Source organism: Sorex fumeus, unplaced genomic scaffold, assembly GCF_029834395.1.
Source record: "Sorex fumeus unplaced genomic scaffold, SorFum_2.1 ptg000020l, whole genome shotgun sequence".
Classification (NCBI taxonomy): domain Eukaryota; kingdom Metazoa; phylum Chordata; class Mammalia; order Eulipotyphla; family Soricidae; genus Sorex; species Sorex fumeus.
In genome coordinates, this window is record NW_026606077.1 from 6,041,716 (window position 1) to 6,065,171 (window position 23,456).

A 23,456-nucleotide genomic window follows, 5' to 3' on the forward strand; every position below is an offset into this window, starting at 1 on the left:
TTCTCGTAAAACCTTCCGGGTTTGGTTCATGCTGGTCGCTGCTAGGCACCAAGCCCCGTTGGCTGTGTCCGGTCAGGCTGGTGCATCCTGTGGGAATGAGACCTGCCGGTGACTCTGGGCTGGGCCGGGGGTCTTGGGGCACTCGGTCCGGGGACTGGAATGGGCAGGAGCATGTGCAATGAGGAGCAGAAGGTTGCGGGGCGGCCCCCACAGCACGCGCCGTTTGCCACATGCTTGGTGATGGCATGTCCTGTTGCCGGAGGAAGACTGACGAGGCTGGACCCCGTGACAGGTGCTCTGGTCCTCGTGGCCACGCGAGGATTTTCAAAGCCACGGTGACGCCTGTTGGGATAGATGAGGCTGCCCAGCCCTCCCCGTACCCCAGATGCCCCTCCAGTTTCTCGTTGCTGCCACTGTGTTGTTCGCTGCTTCTTTGCAAAGGGGTGTGGATCGAGATCTGCTCCGGTCACAGCATTGGGTGGGACTGAGTGCAGAGGTGGGGGTGGGGAGCACTCGATGCAGGGGGAGGATGGAGACCTGGAGGGGGTCACTGGTGCCAGATGGCTTGCGCCCCCAGGAATCACATCTTTTAGGCTTGAATTCATTCTCGGGGGCAGGCAAGGGCGTCCTGCCTGGGCCCTGCCTTGTGCAGGGGGGAGGGGTGCCTCTGGGCCACTTGGCCTGTCCACTGCCTCTGTGGCCTTCCACAGGTGCTCGTCTTTCCTCTTCTGCACGGCGAGAGGGGCTGAGGGGCTCAGTTCTCTGGCTCGAGCTCGGACATTCCTGCTGGTGACCAGGGAGGGCTCAGACTCTGTCGTGTGTATGTTGTGTGTGTGTGTGTGCGCGCACAAAGTCACACACACACATACACACACACATGAGTGTAAGAAGAATGTGTGTGCGAATGTTTGTGTGAGTGTGTGAGAGTGTAAGAATGTGTATGTGACTGTATGAGAGTGAGAATATGAGAGTGTGTTTGTGTGGGTGTGTGAGTGTAAGAGTGTGCTTGAGGGGCAGAGTGGTAGCACAGTGGGTAGCGCATTTGCACACAGCTGACCCAAGTTCGGTGGTCTGCATCCCATATGGTCCCCCCCTTCCCCCCACCATCCCCAGGAGTGATTCCTGAGGTCAGAGCCAGGAGAAACCCCTGAACATTGCTGGGTATGACCTAATAAAGCAAAAAAAAAAAAAAGTGTGACTATCTGAGTGTGTGTGTGTGTGTGTGTGTGTGTGTGACTGTGAGAGTGTGACTGAGTGTGAATGTGTGAGTGTGTGTGAGTGTGTGACTATGACTATGTGTTTGACTTTGTGAATGTGTGTACGACTGTGTGTGTGTTAAGTGTGTGACTGAGTGTGTGAGTGTGAGTGGTATGGGGGGGTGGGGGGATGGACCAGGGACGGGTCTGGGTGGGCCTGGACCCAGCAGGGATCTGCTGTAGCCGGGGACTTCCTCGCTGTTTGTTCTGAGCCCAGGCAGATGTTTCCTGCAGCTGGTCACTCATCCCCCTGCTATTTTTAGCCCCATTGTTGGGCTCTGCAGGCATCTGGCTGCCAGGCCCGGGTGTGAGGCTGTGGGCCTGGAGGGCGCCCCTCCCTCCTTCCCTCCCCCACCCTGGTGCCTCTGGCTCTCTGCCTCCCTTTCCTCCCTGCTTGTCTTCTCCTGGTGTCTGCGGAAGGTGGTGCGGACGGGACCCCCAGCTGCAACTGGGGGGCGTCTCCACAGTCCCGGGGGCCTTTGATGTGCTCATGACCCGGCAGCCCCCTCCCCCCCTTCGTCTGAGGGAGTTCCAAAGTCACTTAGCAGAGCCCCATTTGGACTCCACAGCAATTTGGGGGTCCCTGCAGTGAGTGTCTTGTCCAGAGGAAGGCTCCAGACGCAGGCAGGGCATGGTGGGGCTGGGCGGCAGGAGTCAGCCCACAGGATGCTGGTGGCTGGGGCAAGGCAGGCGGTTCCCTGGGGCATTCCCAATCCTGGGGCAGGAGACCCTGGAGAGAGAGCTGGGCTGCCCTGTACTGGGGAGGAAGCCGCAACTAGGGCCTGGACCTACCTAGCTGCCCCTCCCCGGGAGGGGTGGTGGCGGGTGGGGGGGCACAGGGTACTATGGGGCTCTCAGCCCTTTACCTGTGCCTCTGCTTCTGGCCATTTCCCATGTTGGACAAGGATGGAAGGTGGACTGGGCTGACCTGCAGGGGCCGTAGGAGGACCTGCTGCCAAGGGCCTAGGCTGGACAGGCTGCGGGGGGTGTGGGGGGTGGCTGCCGTGGTCTCAGCTCGGGACACCGGCCCTACCTCTGCCCATTGCTGCCACCTCTCGTGCCACTCACTGTCCCCTGACAGCAGTGACCTCTGCCAGGACTCAAACCCTCTGAGGACAGATGGACACCAGGCCTTAGCCACAGTGACAGCTGCCCACCGAGCTCCCAGAAACCCCCCTTCACCTGGTTCCCCAGCTGCACTGTTTTTCTGCTCAGAATCAGTAAAAACTGGTTCGAAAGTAGATAATTTAGGGGCTGGAGTGATAGCACAGCGGGTAGGGCGTTTGCCTTGCAGGCGGCCGACCCGGGTTCGATTCCCAGCATCCCATATGGTTCCCTGAGCACTGCCAGGAGTAACTCCCGAGTGCAGAACCAGGAGTCACCCCTGTGCATCGCCGGGTGTGACCCAAAAAGCAAAAAAAAAAAAAAAAGTAAGTAGATGATTTAGTTTTGTGTGTTTGGGGCCACACCCAGTGGCGCTCAGGACTTACTCCTGGCTCTGCGCTCGGGGGCTCAGGGATCTCTCCTGGCAGGACTTGGGGGACCCTGTGGGATGCTGGGGATGGAACCTGGGTCAACCGTGTGCAGGCAAGTGCCCTGCGTGCTATACTATGGATCTAGCCTCAGAAATAGCAGGGTTAGCTGAGGAAGGGCTTCTGCAGGCTTGGACCCAGCTGGCTTTACTTTATGGAAGATATTGATCTCACACCAGGTTTATTTCTTGCTTTAGGGGCCAGCCCCGGTGGTGCCGGGAATCGGACCCCGGATGCTGCCCACGAGCACGTGCTCTCCTCAGCCCACAGTGCATCCTGATGTTGGAGGATGCAGGAGAAACAACCGCACACCTGTCTGTGCTCAGGGGTGACTCAGGCTCTCCACTCAGGAATTATTCCTGATGGTGCTTGGGAACCGGATGGGACGCTGGGAATCGAACCTGGGTCACTGAGTGTAAAGAAACGCCCTCCCCGCTGTGCTGTCTGTCCCATGTCCTAATTTTATAAATCTTCCCTTTTGCTTTCCAGTAGAGGCTCTTGGCGCTCTCAGCCTGGGGGTATGTTTGAGGATTTGCCATTCAGACCTGGTCACATGGTGCTTGGGGGCCTCCGGGGTTGTGTCCGATGTGTCTGGGCCAGGGGACGTTTATTCCTGGGGGTGGAACTTAGGGCCTCAGACACCCAGCTGTGTGCCTTGCTGAGCCAGCTTCCCCCAGTTCTTAGTGAAAGCATTTTCCTTTCACTCTAGATGGAGTGATTCTGGAGTGCAGAGCCAGGAGTAACCCCTGAGCATCTATCACCAGGTGTGGCCCTTAAAAAACCGAAGCAGTGTCAGGAATTGAGCCCAGAGCCTTGCACCAGGAGACACCCTCTCACGGAGCCACCTCCAGGGACTTTTAGCTTTATTCATCTTAATTTTTTTAGTTTTATTCATCTTAATTTTTTTTAATCTTAAAATTTTATTTATTTATTTTTTGCTTTTCGGGTCACACCCAGCAATGCACAGGGATTACTCCTGGCTCATGCACTCAGGAATTACTCCTGGCCGGTGCTTGGGGGACCATATGGGATGCTGGGAATCGAACCCAGGTTGGCCGCGTGCAAGGCAAACGCCCTACCCGCTGTGCTATTGCTCCAGCCCCTCATAAATTTTAAATTATTATTTTCTTTTTTTTTTTTTTTTTTTTTTTTGCTTTTTGGGTCACACCCGGAGATGCACACGAGTTACTCCTGGTTCATGCACTCGGGAATTACTCCTGGCAGTGCTCGAGGGACCATATGGGATGCTGGGAATCGAACCCAGGTTGGCCGCGTGCAAGGCAAACACCCTACCCACTGTGCTATTGCTCCAGCCCCTAAATTATTATTTTCTAGTGACTTTCTGAGCCATCCCGGGTGTGCAGGGTTCCTGCAGTGCTGGGTCTCACCCTCAGGATTCCTGTGGCCATGTGTGCACTCGGCCCCTGAGCCACGTCCACGGTTTTACCAGGAAGGAAATGAAGGGACGAGGCTGCGAGGAGTGAGCCTGGCAGCCCTCGGGAGGCACAAAGCTGCAGGGCAGGAGCCCGAGGACCCGCGGAGCTATGGGACATGAACATATTGGCCCTGCTTGGCTGTTCTGTCCTGTGGAAAGTGGGCGTGGGAAACCCATGTCCCCTCCCTGGAGGACAATTGTCAATAGCACAGGCCGAAAACCCACAAAGCCACGCCCTCTCCCCACGCCCTCCCACCCGCCTGCTGAGCACAGGGAATGAAGGTCATGGGCGTGGGGGGGGGGGCATGGATAGGGCAGAGGCGTGGCCAGTCGCTGCAGGGTCCTGGGGGTGGGCACCACAGACAGGGCCCAGCGAGGAACGCTGATTTTTGCCCAACTCTGGAACTAGAACATGTAACCAGGCTCCCAAGTCTTGGCCTTCACTGTGGAAGAGCCGTGTTAGCCAGAAAAAGGGAAGTACATCCCCGGGGGCGCCCTGCTGGAAAAAGGGCTTAAGGCCCTTCTGGTCTTTTCCACCTGATGGTGGCCGAGGGCTGTCCTTGGGTGGGTGGGCCGAGAAAGTGACCGTGTCAGCTCGTTCCATCTGCAGATGCGAGCCCAGATTTCCCTCTCGGCCAGGCTGGATGCGGGCTGGCCCCTGCAGGGAGCAGTTTTCGATGAGGACGGAAGAGAGTGGAATGTCCCATCCATGATGCCTTACTGTGGGCGCTGGGAGTGGAGCGGGGGTGTAAGCAGGGAGGACTTCCTGTAGGAGCTGGGCTTTAACCTGCGAGGGCGGATAGACCGTGGGAGGATGAGGGGTTGAGGGCAGAGGCTAGGTGAGAGCTGTAGGAGGGGGAGGCAGCTCCTCCACCTGCCTACGCGGAGCCAGAGAACCCTCTGCCACGTCCACACTGTGAATAGAGACTAGGTTGGTCTTCGGTGTTTATTTTTATTTTTTTGCTTTTTGTGTCACACCCGGTGATGCTCAGGGGTTACTCTTGGCTCCTGCACTCAGGAATTACTCCTGGCGGTGCTCAGGGGACCGTATGGGATGCTGGGAATCGAACCCGGGTCGGCCGCGTGCAAGGCAAACGCCCTACCTGCTGTGCTATTACTCCGGTCCCTATTTTTTAAAGTATTTTTTTTCTTTTTTGGGTCCCACCTGGTGATGCACAGGGGTTACTCCTGGCTCTGCACTCAGGAATCATTCCTGGTAATGCTCGGGGGTCCGTGTGGGATGGAACCTGAGCTAGCCAGTGCAAGGCCAGCGCCCTCCCCATGGAGATACCATTCTAGCTCCGTGTCTTTGGGGGTTTAAAGTTTCCTCGGGGGCTGGAGCAATAGCACAGCGGGTAGGGCATTTGCCTTACATGCAGCCAACATGACCGATCCAGGTTCGATTCCCAGCATCCCATATGGTCCCCCGAGCACCGCCAGGAGCAATTCCTGAGTGCATGAGCCAGGAGTAACCCCTGAGCATCGCTGGGTGTGACCCAAAAAGCAAAAAAAAAAAAAAAAACAAAAAACAAAAAATAAAGTGTTTCCTCTTGTTTTGGGCCAGGTGCTGTAGTCCTGCTGGGGCCACAGGGCGTGGGGAGAGCTGAACGCTGCACCCAACCCTGTGTGAGGGATAAGGAGGGCACCGGGAGCCCCCACAAAGCTGAGGGATCTTGGGGCCCCAGCACTGCCAGCGGCTCTAGTGGCCTCTGTGAGGGGTCATGGAATGAGGGGACAGAAGGGGCAGCCACACTCTGTCCCCAGGGGCAGGAAGCAGGGCTGGGGCGCTGGAAAGGGTGAGGGGCAGGAGGAGAGGGGAATGTCATGGGGGGGTCCCATAAACCAGAGTGAGGGTCAGAGTATGGCAGAATAGGAGGAAGTCCCGCATCCTGCCTCAGAGCCTTAATTTATCTTTGCGTTATTTCCCTTTGATTTGGGGGTCATACGGGGTAGGGACTTTGCCTTGCACCCGGCCGACCTGGGTTCGATTCCTCCACCCCTCTCGGAGAGCCCAGTAAGCTCCCGAGAATATCTTGCCCGCATGGCAAAGCCTGGCAAGCTCCCCGTGACGTATTTGATATGCCAAACACAGTAACAGCAAGTCTGACAATTTGTTGGGAGATATTACTGGTGCCTGGTCGAGCGAACCATGGGAGGACAGTGCTACAATGCTGCGGGCAGTGCTCAGGTCTGACTCCCGGCTCTGCGGTTAAGGATAGCCCCTGGTGTGAGGGACCATACAGGGTGTCAGATGAGAGTCAGGAGCATGCAAGGCCAGCGCCCTCCCCGCTCTTCTGTCTCTCCCGAAGCCAGCACTGCTCCCTGACTCAGTAGGAGAAGCGAGTGGGAGAGGGGAGCCCCCGAGGCACCGCCCTCTGCCTGATCAGCTCAGGGACCTTTGGGGTGGGAGGCAGGAGCCTTGGGGTCCAGCAGTGTCCGTCGCTCTCAGGGGGCACCTCCCTTTCCTTCTCTGGGCCTCAGTTTCCTCGTTGCTAGAAAAGGAGGGTGAGGGGCCGGGTGGGGCGGTGACTGCCCAGGCGCCCATGAGAGGTGAGGGTGGTGGGCGCTGGAGGCATGGGCGGGGGTCAGGGCCCCGGCCTGTCCTTGCACCTGTGGCCACTCCACACTGTCTGTCCCACCTGCACCTCTGTTCTCGGAGGAGCTGCTGTTCCCCCCAGCCTCTTGGCCTGGTTGCTAAGAACAGGTTGGGGCACCTGGGACCATGCTCAGAACTTGCCCTGTTAGGCAGAGTGGGGAGAAGGTTCTGGAGTGCCGACACCAGTGGGGGATGCTCTTGGTGTGGGGGTATATTTCTGGTTGGGCATGGAGGTTTCTTCCTTCCACCCACCATGGGCAGAAGTGCTCCTGGACATCCCGGGTGGCCCGGCTGCTGTGACCTCCAAGGGCAGGGCTGGGCAGGAGGGAAGAAACCTTAGACCCAGGCCCAGAGTGGCGTGTCTGGGGAAGGTTCTGGAGGGGCGGCTGAGTAGGGGCCCCGGGAAGAAGGATCTGAGGACATGGCTGTTGGGGAGGCCTGGGGCATGCTGATTCGGCCCTGGAGCTCACCCAGGCCGGGGGAGACCATACTCAGTGGACAAGTGTTGTGTCCAGGCCCTGAGTACCTGCTGGAGGGACCACTGTGGCACTGCCACCAGGGGTGGCCGGGGTTGGGGGCATGTGGGGAGCAGGTAGCCTCTCATCTGGTTCCCTTTTTTTTTCTTTCTTTTTGGGTCACACCCAGCATTGCACAGGGGTTACTCCTGGCTCTGCACTCAGGAGTTACTCCTGGTGGTGCTCAAGGGACCATATGGGATGCCGGGAATCGAACCCGGGTCGAACACGTGCAAGGCAAACGCCCTACCCACTGTGCTATTGCTCCAGCCCCACACCTGGTGCCCTTTGAAGGCGGCGAGGGAGAGTGTACTTCGGGACTGTTGTCCCTCCTCTCAGATGAGGCCTTGGTGCGAGTGTGCAGGCTGCCCGCTGCCACCAATCATTCCAGGACGCCAGGGTGCAGGTGGGATTGAAGGAGGCTGGGCGCTGCCCCCTCTCCCGTCTGGGCCCCAGAGTCAGGGCTTTGTGGGGCTGGCGGCTGCTAAGCTCTCCAGAAAGTTCTGGTGCCCTTGGTGTGTGGTCCCAGCCCCTTCCCGTCCCAGTAGCCCTGTACTCGGAGGCCCGATTCCCCGCTGCCAGCTCCGGGTGGCCCCCAAGATGGTTCGTTACTTGTTTAAGTAGGTTTTAGCTTTGGAGATTCTTCCAGGCAGGCTCAGGGGGTTCTAGTCCCGTCCTGGTGATACTCTGCCAGCTGGGCTCGTGGTCCAGTGCTCAGGCTGGGGAGAATATGCTCAGATCCGTCCATCCTGTCTGTGCTCAGAGCCTTTAACTTTATTTACTTATTTATTTTATTTATTTTGCTTTTTGGGTGATGCACAGGGGTTACTGGCTCTGCACTCAGGAATTACTTCTAGTGGTGCTTGGGGACCATATGGGATGGTGGGAATCGAACCTTGGGGTTAACTGCATGCAAGGAAAGCGCCCTAGCCGCTATACTACTGCTCCAGCCCCCTAACTTTCTATTTTAACTTGGTTGTTTATTTGCTTTTGGGCCATGGTCAGGCTTACTCCTGGCTCTGTGCTCAGGGGACCATATGGGGTCCTGAGAATCACACTTGGGTCAGCCACGTGCAAGGCGAGCGTACTTTCAGCTTTAGTCTGAGTTCTGAGAAGGGCGTCATCACGGGAGATGTGGAAGTGAACAGCAGGGAGTGTAGTTTGTGAACTTGTTGCTTGGAGCTGACACACAGAAACACTTCAGAGTTGCGAGGACTGTAGCACAGGCCCCAGGCGTCTGGGCACACACCCGTGGGTGCTCTCGGGTCTGTGGCTGGGACTTGCTTTGCCCTGGGTGCCTTCTCTTCCCCTTTCTAGGTTTTATTTTTTCTGGCTTTTTGTGTCACATCCGGTGATGCTCAGATGCTCCTGGCTCTGCACTCAGGAATTACTCCTGGCAGTGCTCAGGGGACCATATGGGATGCTGGGAATCGAACCCGGGTCGGCCGCATGCAAGGCGAACGCCCTCCCCGCTGTGCTGTTGCTCTCGGCCTCTTCCCCTTTCTGAGGCTGTTTCACGGCCATCCAGGCACTCTGGGTTTTTAGCGTCCTGCCTTCGAGGTGGCCAGTGACTCAGCCGACAGTTTTCCTGTTTCCAGTGTTGGTTATTATAAATCATGCTGAAGTCAGCAGAGGACCCTTCCCTTTTGGGGGTTCAGCTGGTTGAGTGCAGGCTTTGCGTGCAGGAGCCTGGGTTCAATCCCTGACTCTGCAGGCTCCCCTAAGCACTGTCCTGGGAGTAGCAAGTGTTACCCCCCGTTCCCCCCCGCCCCCCGCAGAAGAAAGGATTCAGCCCTTTTTTTAACCCCTCTTTTTTTTTGCTTTTTGCTTTTTTGGGGGAGGTCACACCCGGCGATGCTCAGGGGTTACTCCTGGCTCTGCGCTCAGGAATTACCCCTGGTGGTTCCCGGGGGACCATATGGGGTGCTGGGAACCGAACCTGGGTCGGCCGCGTGCAAGGCAAATGCCTTACCCGCTGTGCTATCGCTCCAGCCCCTTTTTATTATTTTTTTTTTTGTTTTTTGTTTGTTTTGTTTGTTTGTCTTTTGCTTTTTAGGTCACACCCAGCGATGCACAGGAGTTACTCCTGGTTCATGCACTCAGGAATGACTCCTGGCGGTGCTTGGGGGACCATATGGGTTGCTGGGAATCGAACCCAGGTCGGCTGCATCCAAGGCAAATGCCCTACCCGCTGTGCTATTGCTCCAGCCCCGAACCCCTCTTTTTTTGATTTTTGGGACATGCGGTTAGTGCTCAGATTTACTCCTGGCTCTGTGCTCAAGGACCACTCCTGGCGGGTCCGGGGATACCATACGAGGTGCTGGGTATTGAACCTAGGTTGTGCCAGGCAAGTGCCCTCTCCTCTGTAGTATCTCCTCAGCCCCGAGGCTTGGGACCTTCTCTGTGGCCTCGTGAGTGTAGGAGCCGGCGGGAGGAACGGTGAGGCCTGTGACGGTGAGGCCTGTGACCGCGGGGGCGCTGATGTCGAGTTCAGACCCTGCTCCTGTCGTAAACCCTGAGAGCCCCTGAGCCTGCTCTGCTTCTGGCCTCGTTTGGTGACACCCACCACTAATCCCCTGCCGTGGGTCGCTCCCGCTGCACCCTTCGCCCCAGCTGACAACCCCCGCTGCACCCCCAGGCTCCCTTGGGTGATGCCTCCCGCTTCTCCCTGTCTGAATTTTCATAACATTTCATAAAATTCTCCCTGTCTGAATTTTATGTACGTAAGTGTACAAGCCTCCTTTGAAGATGGTCAGTCAAACATTTAAAAAAGTTTTTATCTCATCACTCATTTATTTATAGGTGAGGAGTTGGTTCTCACTCAGCTGTACTCCGGGGCTATTCCTGGCTCCGTACTCAGGAGTGAGCCCTGGTGGGCTCATAGGATTTTCATAAAATTCATAAAATTTCATAAAACACATAAAATTTTTACCAGACCTGGCCTTCTGGGGGTGGCTTCCCCCACTTTGAACTCTGGCCCCTAAGCTGGTGTGGAGGATTAACCCCCTTCCTGATTACTAAGATTTATTTTGGGGGGGGGCGCTTGGACTTCTCCTGGAGTCCTGCCCTGGCCCTGCTCGGACCTTATGCCATGCCTGGGGTTGAACTGGGCTTGGCTCATGCAGGGCAGCACCTGAGCCCCCGGACTCTCTCTGCGCGTCCATCTCTGTCTTCGCTAGTTGGAAGTGATCTTCATGTCTCTCTGTCCCCTCCGTTTCCCCAAAGCACTGGGGTGACTTCTCAGCCATCTGTGCCTGGACTAGCAGCTAGTCCTTCTCTGGCCTCTGACTGGTAGCCAGGGTGGACACAGACAGGAGCCTTTCCCACCCTCCTTGACTCCTCACCTCTCGTCCACAGGTCTTGGGTCCTGAGGCCGCTGGCAGACTATGGGGACGACGGCCAGCACAGCCCAGCACGCAGGGCCAGCGGGAGCCCCCTTCCACGGCCTGCAGGGCAGCGGCACAATGGACGGTCGGCACACACTCAGCGTCCACTCCTTCCAGACTGCAGGCTTGCACAATAGTAAGGCCAAGTCTATCATCCCCAACAAGGTGGCTCCCGTCGTGATCACGTGAGTGGACAGGGAGCATGGGCCTTCCTGAAGGCAGGGCCGGGAGGTCTCAAAGGGGTGGAGGCAGACAGCACAGGTGGCGATGCTGAGCCCAGAGAGGGGTTGTGTTTTGTCTGGAGTCACAAAGCAAGCAGGCCACAGAGCAGGGCTGGTGTGTGAGTGTGTGTGTGTCTGTGTGTTCTGTGTATGTGTGTGCCCAAGTTACTTAATCATGCCCACTGTGCCTGGGAGCTTGGAGAGGGAATCGTGACAGTGCAGATGCTCTTTGATGCTCTTTGGGGGGGGGGGTCCAGAGATAAAGCATGGAAGTTAAAGTTCTTATTTGCCCTCGCTGTAAATCCCCAACACCATGGATATTTCCCTGTGCCCATCAGGATTCACTCCTGAGCACAGAAGAGCCAGGAATAGCCCCTGAGTACAGCTGGGTGTGACCCACCTCCACCTCCACACATAAATTAATAAACTAAAAGTTGTTGAAAAATATGTTTTTGGTTGGCCATCTTCAAAGGAGGTGTTCACGCACTTAGATACATCAAATTTAGATTTATTTTTTACTATTGCGTCTTAAAACCGAAAACCCCAGATTGGGAAAGTTAAAAAGCTGGAGGCTGCTGTCTGGTTCTCCAAATTGAATTCAGGGACATTCCTGGAAGAGGAGGAGGGTTTATTCTTCTTTTCTTTATTCTTTTTGGGTCACACCTGGCGATGCACAGGGGTTACTCCTGGCTCTGCACTCAGGAATTACCCCTGGCGCTGCTCAGGGGACCATATGGGATGCTGAGAATCGAACCCGGGTTGGCCGCGTGCAAGGCAAATGCCCTACCCACTGTGCTATTGCTCCAGCCCCAGGAGGGTTTATTCTAACCCGGCATTTGGAGGGGTTTGGAAGCAGGTCAGGAAAGAGGCTCTGGAACCCTGTCATTTTGGGGGTGGGGGGGCTGATGAAGGTGCAGAGGCTGCTGAGCCCACGGCCTGGATGGAGGGAGGGGCAGGGCATCTCCTGGGGTATCTGTGCCTTGGTCTGAATCTCACTGCCCACTGGGGCCCTCTGCAGCGCAGGAGGTGGGCACAGAAGGAATCAGGCCCCATGTCGGAGCCTGGCCACCAGCTGGCCGCCTGGCGCAGGGGAGCTCAAGGGAGAGGGTGATGTTCCGCCAGCAGGGCAGGCACTGGGGGCTGGCGGGAGCTGTCGCTGGCTGCACCGCTGTGCTGGCATTCACAGAGCGGGTCTGTGAAGACACTCTGCACAAATCAGACCCAGGTTTCGGCCGTGGTGGAGCGTGTCCTGGTCTGACTCTGCCTCTTCCTGAACTCCACTCTGGGCAGATCCCACATATCTGGGCAAATCTTAATTTTTTTGTATCTACGTGTACCTCCCAGGCCTCAGGACGTGTGGGGGTGGCATTCGGAATGTTCTCGTAGAGGGCTCAGAACCATTGCGGGTACCTGCGTGAACGGTTACCCAGGGGGCCTGGACTTCAGAGCTTGCCTCCCTCCCCCACCCTCCTGAGCCTGCCCGAGGCAGCCCTCCACAGGCAGCTTTCCGTGAAGTGGAAGGGACCTTTCTGGGAGGTCCCCTGCTTGCTTTGGTTTTTCTTTTTGTTCTTGTGCCACACCTGGCAGTGCTCAGGGCTGACTCCTAGCTTCGTGCTCACTCTGTGTGTGGTGCTGGGGATCAAACTCAGGTCAGTTGTCTGCGAGGTGAGTGCCCTGTCCACTGTACTATCTCTCTGTGGCTGGCGTTGGAGTCATGCCCAGCCTAAAGTCTGTCCGCTGAACCACCTCAGTGCACTGTGAGACTGGAGACGCTCCTCCAGAATCCAGAACAGAGGATGCATTTTTGGGGTTTGTTTTCCATTTTGTTTTTCTGGTTTTGGAGCACATCCAGCGATGTTCGGGGGTTACTCTGGGCTCTGCAGTCAGGAATTCCTCCTGACGGTGCTCAGAGGACCATACATAGGGGATGCCAAGGATCCAACCCGGGGTCGACTCTGCTCAAGAAGGCAAGAACCCACTCCGCTGTGCTATCCAAGGCCCGGAAGAGACTAGAAAGGAAGACTTAAACAAGATCGAAAGTCTCTGTCTGTTGAAAGAAAAAGCAGTGCTCCAGGATGTCTTGACCTGTCTCTTCCGCACGTGGCCCAGAAATAGAAGCACTCGCCTTTCCTTGGAGGGAATTGGCGGGAGCGTCTCCTTACATCTCATTGGCCAGGAGGCGCATCACATGACCAGACCACCTGCAAGGGATGCTGGGAAATGTAGTTTCCAGCTCAATGACCCCCGTTAGCTGTCAAGGGTTCTATTGCGGAGGCAGAAAGAGGAGGCTGGGTATGGGGGACAGAGAGAAGTCCTTGCACAAATGGGTCGCGGAGTGGGGGTGGGGAGGCGCGGCCTGGCGAAGGTGGAGGGGACTGTCCACCTTCGATTTGGTCTTGGTTCTGCCCTGGGCAGGTACAACTGCAAGGAAGAGTTCCAGATTCACGACGAGCTGCTCAAGGCGCACTACACGCGGGGCCGGCTCTCAGACGCCAGCCCTGAGCACTACCTGGTGCAGGTGGGCCGGCGCCCCGCTCCCCGCCTCCCCCCTCCCTGCCCTCCTCCTTCGCTGTGCATCTCCCGGGATGCTGCCAGGCCTCACCCCACCTTCTGGGGGCCTGATCCCACTTGCTCAGGTACCCCCGTCCCTCCTCTGTCTCCGGGGGCCTCGTCTTCTCTCTCTGTGATGCTCTGTGCCCCACGCCCTCACCTGCGCCCTGTCTGCCCAGTCAGCCCCCAGCCACTGCGTCAGAGTTTCAGAGCAGGGCTGGGGGTCTGAAAGCCCCCCGGCTGCAACCCTCATCGCTGACACTCCCCATCACAGCCTCTCCTGAAGGTTTGCAATGTCTCCGACTTAGCTTCATTTAGTTTTATTTATTTTTTGGTTCTGGGCCACACCTGGCCATGCTCAGGACTCCCTCCTGGCTCTGCACTCGGGAATCACTCCTGGCAATGCTCAGGGGACCCTGTGGGATGCCGGGGGTTGAACCCTGGTCAGCTGTATGCCAGGCAAACGCCCCACCCGCTGTACTATCGCTCCAGCCCCTTATTTTAAATTTTGCCTTAAATTTTGTCTTAAACAAGAGCAAAGTCCTGGAGGACAGAGGACGTGTCCTCCCCTTGCCCACTCACTGCGGTGGTCCAGACCCTACCCAGCAGTGCCAGGAAAGCTGCACGCAGGGATGACCAGATGAGTCGCCGGAGGAGCAGCTGGGCATTTCTGGCGTTCGGGAGGACCGTCCCCCTTCTTTGCGGCTGGGCAGTGAGGTGTGGGGCCCACTGGAGCCCCGGGGTAGACAAGGTGACCCGGTGGTCCCCCGGCCCCAGATGGAGCCCATCTTGTTCCTGCTCTGCACCTTCTCTGCAGGCACCGTGTTGTTCCCCGCGCGGGGAGGGGAGTGGGCCCTGCACCCTCCACTCCGCAGGGCTGGGGAAACGGCTCACCCCTTCCTGCTGAGTCCTGCTGTGTCGCTTCCTCCTGCCCTTCCTCGGGGTGAGAGTGTTCGCCTTCCTTCCCGGAGGGTGCCTGTCAAGAGCCAGCTTGTTTCCTGTCACTGTCATGCCTCTCTCTGCTCCTTTCCCTCAGAGCCTGGCTCACATGCCCCCTCTTCCAGGAAGCCTTCTTTGATATCCCCCCCAGGAAGAGTGGCCTTTCTTTCCTGTGCTCCTGTGACACACTTGGTTGGAGTGGGGGTGGGGGTGCGGGTATCCTAGGTGGTCACCTGACCCCTCCCCCCACTTTCCATTTCCCACCCGGAGTCTCCTTGCCCCTCTGTGTCCCGGGGCCTGGGACAGACAGACCCCCCACAGGTTGGAGATGTCCCTGTGTCACCTGACCCTCTCTCTCTACGCTTCTCCCCCTGCCAGGGACGCTACTTCCTGGTGCGGGATGTCACCGAGAAGATGGACGTGCTGGGTACCGGGCAGAGCTGTGGGGCCCCCAACTTCCGGCAGGTGCGGGGCGGGCTGGCCGTGTTCGGCATGGGCCAGCCCAGTGCCGCGGGCTTCAGGCGGGTGCTTCAGAGGCTGCAGAGGGACGGGCACAGGGTGAGTGTGGCCGGCACGGCCTGGGAGGGGCGTGTCCAGGGGCGCTGGCAGGGCTGGGCGGAGGCTGGTCACCTGGGCATGGTGCTCAGCGTGGACGGTTGGGGAACTCTGGGCCACTGTGATTCGCATCCCCGAGGGACACAGGGCCCCATGGTCAGAAGCCCCCGGACGTGCCCTGTGTGTTGGGGGGTGGGCAAAGGGGGAGGGTGGGCCCTCGCGAGAACCGTGGGTGCTGGTGAGCTGCCGCTTTCACCCTCACGGCCTGCCTGGGGTGACGGTCAGCTTCTGGTCCACTGGGGGACGTTGGGGCCAGCGAGGAGCCACCGACTCCTGAGTGGTGGTTGTGGCCCCAGACCCAGGCTGACCCCAACCCTGACTGCCGCCCTGACCTGACCCAGACCCGCCTGCTGTCCAAGGGGACAGAGGTTCTGGCTCAGGCTCGGTGGGCCCGCCAGGGTGTGGCAGCTCCGGTTCCGGTGCTGAGGCCTCGTTACACCAGGGTGGGGGGCCTTGTCAGTCCCACATATCCGTTTCCCCAGCTTTGCTGCTGAGTCTTTCAGCCTGGGGTCTGCCCCACGCCTCACTCTGCCTATGCAGTACCCAGCGAGTGAATGATTGCATGGCAAGGGCCATTCGCTGCTTCAGCTAGTAACCACCAAGCCTCTACTCCTTGATTTTTTTTTTTTTTTGCTGCTCAGAGGCTCCTTCTGTTGGTGCTCAGGGAGCCATTGATGGTGCCTTACCCCTGTACTGTCTGGCCCTGAGCCCCTGAAGTCTCGGGGACACCGCTGTGCATGCAGGATTTGAGCAGAGGCACCGCATGGTCCCCTGGGCACCCCTGGGCATGAGCCCTGAACACAGGGTTGGCGGTAACTCCAGATCGCCGCCAGCTGTGACCCTGAGAACCCCAACCAAACTTCCGAAGTCGGACGGGTGCCCTGGGATTCCGTGGCAGGGTTGGTGGAGGCAGTGTCGGGGGTGCCTTTGCTTTGGGGAGGGACCGTGTGGGGTGGTGCTGGCAGGTGCTGACGGCCTCTCCCCGTGGGCGGCGGGCGGCAGGACTTCCTCGTCTTCTGCGTGCGGGAGGAGCCTGTGCTGTTCCTTCGAGCCGAGGAGGACTTCGTGCCCTACACTCCGCGAGACAGGCAGAGCCTGCACGAGAACCTGCAGGGCCTGGGACCCGGGAGCTGCACCGAGAGCTTGGAGCTGGCCATCCGGAAGGAGGTGGGCGCGGTCTGGGTGGGACCCCTGCACCCACTGCGGGGCCTCGGGAAGCGGAAGGAGGCCCGGCCCAAAGCACCAGCTTCCACCAGCTTTTCTGCTCTTCCCTGGCCTCTGCCCTCTTCCTTTTCCATCCTGCTTGGGCCCATGTCTGAGTGCAGGGGAAGTTTCCGGCGGCCAGTGGAAGGACTTCCTGTGCCCGCTGTTGGCACCCTCTGTCCCCCTCTGTTTTTTTCCCTCTTCCCTTGCATTCTTACTGCATCTCACTGCATATCCATCACACCCCTATTTCTCAGTTGGCATCACTGGAAAAAACAACCAACAAAAATAACTTCATGTAACATCTGCAGCCCACGTTGGGGCCGACAGACGTGGCCGCAGGCCTGCGAAATTAGGCAGCGAATCGGGAATTGAAGAAAGGGGCCTGGCGGGGTGAGAGAGTCGCAGAGGCCGACGAGGCCCAGCCCCAGGGGGGCTGTTCTGAAACTCCTCTCTTCCTCTTCCGCAAGGTGAAGGCTCCTCGTGGGCTGGGGGTGCAGACGCAGCAGGAAACTGTAAATTTCATGTGGGTGCCCCCGGACTCCCATGGGTGGGAGCGGAGGCCAGCCTGCTGCTCTCTTCTCCCCACAAAGTCCCAGCTGAGCAAGCCTCACTGCCTGCTGCGTGGCAGCCCCAGTGTGAGCCGCTCGGGCCGTGCTAGGAGGGCGCCTGCACCAGTGGCTGCCCCCCCTTTGGGACCCGGGGCATTGGCCGTGCTGCTTGTAGTTACGTGGCCTGCTAAAGGCAGAGAGGCCCGTCCATGGTCTCTGTGGCCGCCTGGAGACAGAGAGGCCCGTCTGTGGTCACTGTGTGGCCACCTGGAAGCAGAGTGGCCCATCCGTGGTCACTGTGTGTCACCTGGAGGCAGACTGGCCCATCCGTGGTCACTGTGTGTCACCTGGAGGCAGACTGGCCCGTCTGTGGTCACTGTGTGGCCGTCTGGAGACAGTGGCCCATGCATGGCGGCTGTGTGGCCACCTGGAGGAAGAGAGGCCCGGCGGCCAGCACTCAGCCAGAAGCAGCCTCGTGGCCCTGACCACACCCCTCCCTGCAGATCCACGACTTTGCCCAGCTGAGTGAGAACACGTACCATGTGTACCACAACCCCGACGACCTGCGCGGGGAGCCGCACGAGGTGACCATCCGGGGCGAGGACGATGTGCTGGTGACCGGGGAGGTGTTCCAGCGGCCGCTCTTCCTGCAGCCCGCCTGCAGGTACTGCCCGGCCCCCTGCCGCTTGGGAGGGGTTTTCCTGGGGATCGGTGGGTGCCGGCCTCATGGGCTCCTCCCTCCCCTCACCTGCAGGTACCACCGCCTGCCCCTGCCCGAGCAGGGGGCCCCCCTGGAGGCCCAGTTTGATGCGTTTGTCAGTGTCCTCCGGGTGAGTGGGGGACAGCTGTCCGCAGGGCTGGACTGTGTCTGCACTCTGTGGGCAGGAGGGACGGGGAAGGGGGGGTGGTCTTTGGCTTTCTCTGAGGGCCTTTACTGAGTTACAGTAAAGGGGCCTTGTGTGTATGTGCATGTGTATATGTAGATATGTGTATACGTGTAGGTGGTGTGCACGTGTGTGTATGTGTGTGAGAGTGAGTATGTGTGGTGAGTGTGCGTGGTGTGTGAATGTGTGTTTGAGTGTGAGCTTGTGTGTGGTGTGTAGTATGTGTGTGGTGAGTGAATGTGTGAGTGTGTGTGTGAGTGTGTGTGAGTGTGGGTGTGTGTGAGTGTGTGAGTGTTTGTGTGTGAGTGTGTGTGTGAGTATGTGCGTATGTGAGTGTGTGTGTGTATGTGTGTGAGTATGTGTGTGGTGAGTGAATGTGTGTGTGTGAGTGTGAGTGGGTATGTGTGTGAGTGGTGCATGTGAGTGTGTGGGTGTGTGTGTATGTGTGTGAGTGGTGCATGTGAGTGTGTGTGTGTGTATGTGTGTGAGTGAGTGTGAGTGAGTGTGAGTGAGTGTGCGTGTGTGTGTGGTGCGAGTGTGTGAGAGTGTGTGGGCCCTGTGTGACAGTTCAGCACTGGCCGCCTGAGACAGGAGTGGCCTGCCATGGAGACTTCAGGGCTTGATCTCTCCCGGGGTGGAGCCTCTGACTGGGGCCACCCAGCTGCTCCTTCGCAGACTGGGGGGCGGAGGGGAGTTCGCCTTTGCACCTCACTGGGAGCCAGGGCCATTCTCACTTTCCCACACCTCAGGAGAGCAGGGCCTGTGTCCCCTCCCCCTCCCTCCCACCCTGCACTCAGCCCTGGTGGGGCTCCAGGGGCCCTCTGGGATGCCGGGGGTCAACCCCACTTAGCTTTTGGGAAGCCTCGCCGGGCAATCCTGCTGCTCCGTCCCCCCGCCCCCAGGCCCGTCTCTGCGGCTGGTGGGGCGGCCAGGGCCCCCGCGGGCCGCAGCTGATGATGCCTGTGTTTCCCTCAGGAGACCCCCAGCCTGCTGCCGCTCCGGGACGCCCACGGCCCGCCCCCTGCTCTCCTCTTTAGCTGCCAGACGGGCGTGGGCAGGACCAACCTGGGCATGATCCTGGGCACCCTCATCCTGTCTCACCACACAGGGACAGCCTCCAGGCCTGAGTGAGTGGCCGGGACCCAGTGCCTGAGCGGGGCGGGCTGCCCGGATGGGGGTGGGGACCTGAAGGGGGTCTCGGGCCTCCCCGGGCCTCGGTTGTCCTCATGGGTGACCGGCTGCTGCCTCCCCAGCCTGCTATGGAGGAGAAGCCTTGCCTCTGTGCCTCTCAGAGCCGCGAGGCTGGCGGGGCCGGGGGGGCGGGGGGACCCGGTGCCTGGGGCCTTGGGGAACACTGCTGACCCTTCCCGTCAGGGCGGTGGCCACGCAGGTCAAACCGCTGCCCGTGGAGCGGTTGCAGGTGATTCAGGACTTCATGCACATGGTGCCCCAGGGAAGGAGGATGGTGGAGGAGGTGAGTGGGCCCGGGCTCAGGGGTGGCCCCTCCACGGTGGCCTCCGCCGCTCCCCTGACCCTGCCTCTCCCCGCCGTAGGTGGACAGAGCCGTGGCTGCCTGTGCGGAGCTGCAGGACCTCAGGGACGTCGTCCTGGAGACCCCGAGGGTGCCGGAGGGCGGCCGGCTGGGGAGCCCAGTGCTGGTGAGAGGGGGCGTGTGGCCCCCCGGGGGGTCCTGCTCCTGCTTCTGCTTTCTTCTCCCCGGGGCGGAGCCAGTTGGGGGAAGGGGAGCGAGGAGCTGGGCCTTTGGAAGGGTGGACAGGGAAGGAACGGACATTTGCTTTCTTTGGCTGGTCCACGAAGATGCAGGGTAAACGGGGTGGAGGGAGGGGCTGTCAGGGGTGGGGTTAGGGTCTCCACGTGGCGGAGCTTCCTGGACTGCTTTTGAGCTCTTCTCGCTACTAACACCCTTGAGGTTGCTTTGGGGAAGCCAAAGGGCTGGGCTTCCGGCCAGCCTGTCCCCACGCCCTGGGCAGAGGGCGTCTTTGCACCCGTGCTTGCATGCAGAGACTCTAAACCCACAGAGCCCTTTTCTTCTTTAGCACGTAAAGAATGTCTTTCCTTTGCTTGATGTAGTTTTGGACCAGCGGGTAGGGCGTTTGCCTTGCATTCGGCTGACCCGGGTTCGATTCCTCCGCCCCTCTCGGAGAGCCCGGCAAGCTATCGAGAGTATCTCGCCCGCACGGCAGAACCCCGGCAAGCTCCCCATGGCGTATTCGATATGCCAGACACAGTAACAGCAAAGTCTCACGATGGAGACGCTACTGGGCCCGCTCGAGCAAATCGATGAACAATGGGAGGACAGTGCTCCAGTGCTATTTTTGGGCCATGCCCAGTAGTGCTCAGGGCTTACTCCTGCTGGTGCCAGGGATTGAACCCGGGTCAGCTCCATGCAGGGCGGCTGTTGTGCTGTCGCTGCGGTTGGACCTTGCAGTAAAGTCTTTCAAGTCAGAGTGTTGGCCAGCTGGTCTCTCAGAGAGAAGGTGGGCTGCCTCCTGTCCAGGACTCCTGGAGAGAAGCTTGGATTTAGCAGAGGTGCCCGTGGTCTTTCTCTCGGCCCCTCACTCTCTTGCCTGGCAGAGGGCAGTAAATTGGCAGGGAGCCCAGGTCCAAGGGTGGAGCCAACTGCCCTGAGCCTCGGGCACCCGTCTGACACCCGAGCCCTCGGTTGCTGTGTGTTTGCTGCCAGCCACGTGGCCCCTGGCAGCCCTTCATTCATTGCTCAGACCCCCCTCCTGCCTGGGAAGAAGGGGCCACAGGAGCAGCCTGGAGCACTGTTCTGGGGACCTTCCTGTTTCCTTGTGGGGACTTTTCCCTGTGCTGTTCAGGGGCTACTCCTGCATGAGGGCTTGGGGCCGGCTGCCTGCAGTGCTCAGGGGCCTTCACTGTGCCAGGGATGAAGCCCAGGCCTCCTCGAGCAAAGCCTGCACGCAAGGGGGCCCAGCTGGCTCTGGGCTCCGGGCTCCATCGAGGGGGGTGTGTGTCTACACTCGCCCTTTGCGAGGACAGACGGGACAGACATCACCTCACCTCCCTCCAGGCTTCCAGCTCTGACCACATCTGGGCTCTGCAGAGCGGGCGGGGCTGAGGGCGGATTCTCTGCATCCAGATGCCAGTGCCTGCCCCCCCCCCCCACCGGCACGCATCGCCCCTGCACCCAGGCTTAGCCACAGCCAGCACCCATGTGGGGCGGTGCTGGGGAGGGGCGCAGCTAGTCTGAGTCCTCTTCCTCCCCCTCCCCCATTCCCCGTCCCGCCCCGCCTCGCCCCCTCTCACTGCCGGTCCTTGCAGGGGGGCAGCGGGCAGCCCGGAGTCCGGCAGAGGGCGCTGTGGAGCCTGGAGCGATATCTCTACCTGATCCTGTTTAACTATTACCTCCATGAGCAGGTGGGGCTGGGGGCTGGGCCGGGCCGAGCCAGGCACCTCCTCCTCCTCCTCCCCTGGGGACCCCGAGATGTTCCCCACCAGTGGCTGGCACGGGGGACCCTGTACAGATGCCCCCGGAGCAGCGGGGATGGGGGGTGTTAGTTCCAGACAGAGGCTGGGAGGGGCGCCGATGGTTCTCAGAGAGAATGGGGGTCCCGAGCCCCTCAGAGCACGTCTGCGCCCAGCCCTCTCCCCGGGGCCCCCTTCTCTGAGCCCTGGACGGGGCGTCGTGCCTCATCTCCTCTCCCCAGACCAGGATGGGCCTGCGGGGACAGCGGGGGCTCAGGGATGGTGCTGTGTCCTCACCCCGTCTCTCTCTGCCTCGGGCCCCAGTACCCGTTGGCCTTTGCCCTCAGTTTCAGCCGCTGGCTGTGTGCCCACCCCGAGCTGTACCGCCTGCCTGTGACGCTGAGCCCGGCCACGCCCCCAGCCCCCCAGGACCTCATTGCCCAGGGCGCCCTGGTGAGTGGGTGTGGGTGTGGGCAGGCTCGGGGCTGGGTTCGTGCCCCGGCACCTCCGGGAAGCAAAGGGGGGTGTGGGCTGTGGGTACCGGCCAGCCTGCCAGCGGGGTGGGGTCACTTGTGACCCCTGGGAAGTGATTGCTGCCGTGGCCACCAGCCTGAGCCTGCTCCTGGGGTTGCCAGGACAGGTGGTACCCGTGTCTCTGCTGCCGGGTCTCATCGTGGTGGTCAGCTCACGGCAGCCGGGCTCCAGCCCGTGTGAGCGCGACGTGGGATGCCCGTGGGCCGGCCACAGACCCCAGGGCTGTCTGTCATTCTCCTCGCCACTCTCCCCGCAGGGGCCGGACGACCTCATCTCCCCAGACGCTCTGGGCACCCTCCGAGAGATGGACGTGGCCAACTTCCGGCGGGTCCCCCGCATGCCCATCTACGGCACCGCCCAGCCCAGCACCAAGGTGATGGCCCGGAAGGCCTGGGTCCCTGGGGGCGGTGGGGGAGTGAGCCCCCGCTGACCGTCCCCCGCCCCCAGGCCCTGGCCCGCATCCTGGCCTACCTGACGGACTCCAAGCGGAAGCTGCCGCAGGTGGTGTGGGTGAACCTGAGGGAGGAGCCGGTGCTCGAGTGTGACGGGCACCCCCACAGCCTGCCCTGGCCTGGGCCCGCCCTGGCCCCTGACCAGCTGGAGGTGAGCCCCCTCCCCGGCCTTCCTTCCTGGTCGCCTTCCTGGCCCTTCCTCTCTGCACACACAGAGCACTGGGGCCCACGGAGGGGCTGCGGGAGGTGCTGACACCCCCCTACACACACACACACACACACACACACACACACACACAGCCGGGGGCTGGGCTCTGCTCTGCCTCACGCCTGTCCTGTCTGCCCCCCTCTCACTTCCCAGAACCTGGAGACCCAGCTGAAGGCACACCTGAGTGTGCCCCCCTCGGGGGCGCAGGGCCCACGCACCCCCAAGTTCCAGACGTGCCTCACCACGCAGGAGGCCTTCAGCCAGCTCCGGGCGACCTGCCCCGGCCTCACCTACCACCGCGTGCCCCTGCCGGACTTGTGTGCCCCCCGCGAGGAGGTGAGGGGGCCCAGGGTGGGGCACGGCCTTTCAGGGGGAGGACACCTCCTCCAGACCCGAGTTTCCTTCTGCTGGGTCCCTCTCGCCCCAGCAGGCGTGTTCACTGCATGTGCTCATGAGGTGGCCATGTCTGGGGCGTGGGCACGCCTAGGGTCGGTGCCATGTACCCTTGGGGGAGAGTGGAGGGTGTCTTTGGGGGAGTGATGGGGTGTGTGGAGTTTATGTGAACCTGAGGGTGCTGGTGTGCACGTGTGGGTCTGCAGTGTCATCTTTGCGGGTGGCCAGAGAGTACGTGGATGCGACTGTGGTGCTGGTGGTGGTGGTGTGTGTTTGAGGCTGTGTGTGTGTATCTGAGGTGTGTGTGTGTGAGGGGTGTGTGTGGGGAGTGTTGGGGGTTGTGTGTGAGGGATATAGGGGTTATGTGTGTATGATGATGTGTCTGGGGTGTGTCTGTGGTGTGTCTGGGGTGTGTGTGTGGTAGTGTTTGGGGTGTGTGTGTCTAGAGGGTATGTGTGGTGCTCTGTCGGAGGTGTGTGGGTGTGGTAGTGTCTGGGGGTGTGTGTCTGGGGTGTGTGTGTGTCTGGTTCGTGTGTGGTAGTGTGTGTGGGATATATGTGTGGTGGTGTGTCTGGGGTGTGTGGTTTGTGTGTGTGGTAGTGTGTCTGAGGTGTGTGTGTGGTGGTTTGTGGTGGTTTGTCTAGGGTGTATGGGGGGTGTGTGTGTGGTGGTATGTTTAGTTTGTGTGGTAGTTTCTGGTGTGTGTGGTGGTGTGTGTGGTGGTTTGGCTCTGGTG

At 59.9% G+C, this 23,456-nt stretch overlaps 1 protein-coding gene across 1 annotated transcript in view; it reads left to right on the top strand.

Moving 5' to 3' along the window:
• PALD1 (phosphatase domain containing paladin 1) overlaps positions 1-23,456 on the top strand; it is a 53,038-nt gene that overhangs the window by 20,098 nt on the left and 9,484 nt on the right. The window contains exons 2-15 of the mRNA XM_056113453.1: positions 10,692-10,905; positions 13,357-13,459; positions 14,809-14,988; positions 16,048-16,212; positions 17,303-17,463; positions 17,554-17,629; positions 18,659-18,810; positions 19,058-19,157; positions 19,237-19,341; positions 20,990-21,085; positions 21,458-21,586; positions 21,924-22,040; positions 22,115-22,270; positions 22,481-22,663. Coding sequence (XP_055969428.1) covers positions 10,721-10,905; positions 13,357-13,459; positions 14,809-14,988; positions 16,048-16,212; positions 17,303-17,463; positions 17,554-17,629; positions 18,659-18,810; positions 19,058-19,157; positions 19,237-19,341; positions 20,990-21,085; positions 21,458-21,586; positions 21,924-22,040; positions 22,115-22,270; positions 22,481-22,663 — 1,908 coding nt within the window. The 5' untranslated portion in view covers positions 10,692-10,720. The remainder of the gene's footprint in view (positions 1-10,691; positions 10,906-13,356; positions 13,460-14,808; positions 14,989-16,047; positions 16,213-17,302; positions 17,464-17,553; positions 17,630-18,658; positions 18,811-19,057; positions 19,158-19,236; positions 19,342-20,989; positions 21,086-21,457; positions 21,587-21,923; positions 22,041-22,114; positions 22,271-22,480; positions 22,664-23,456) is intronic.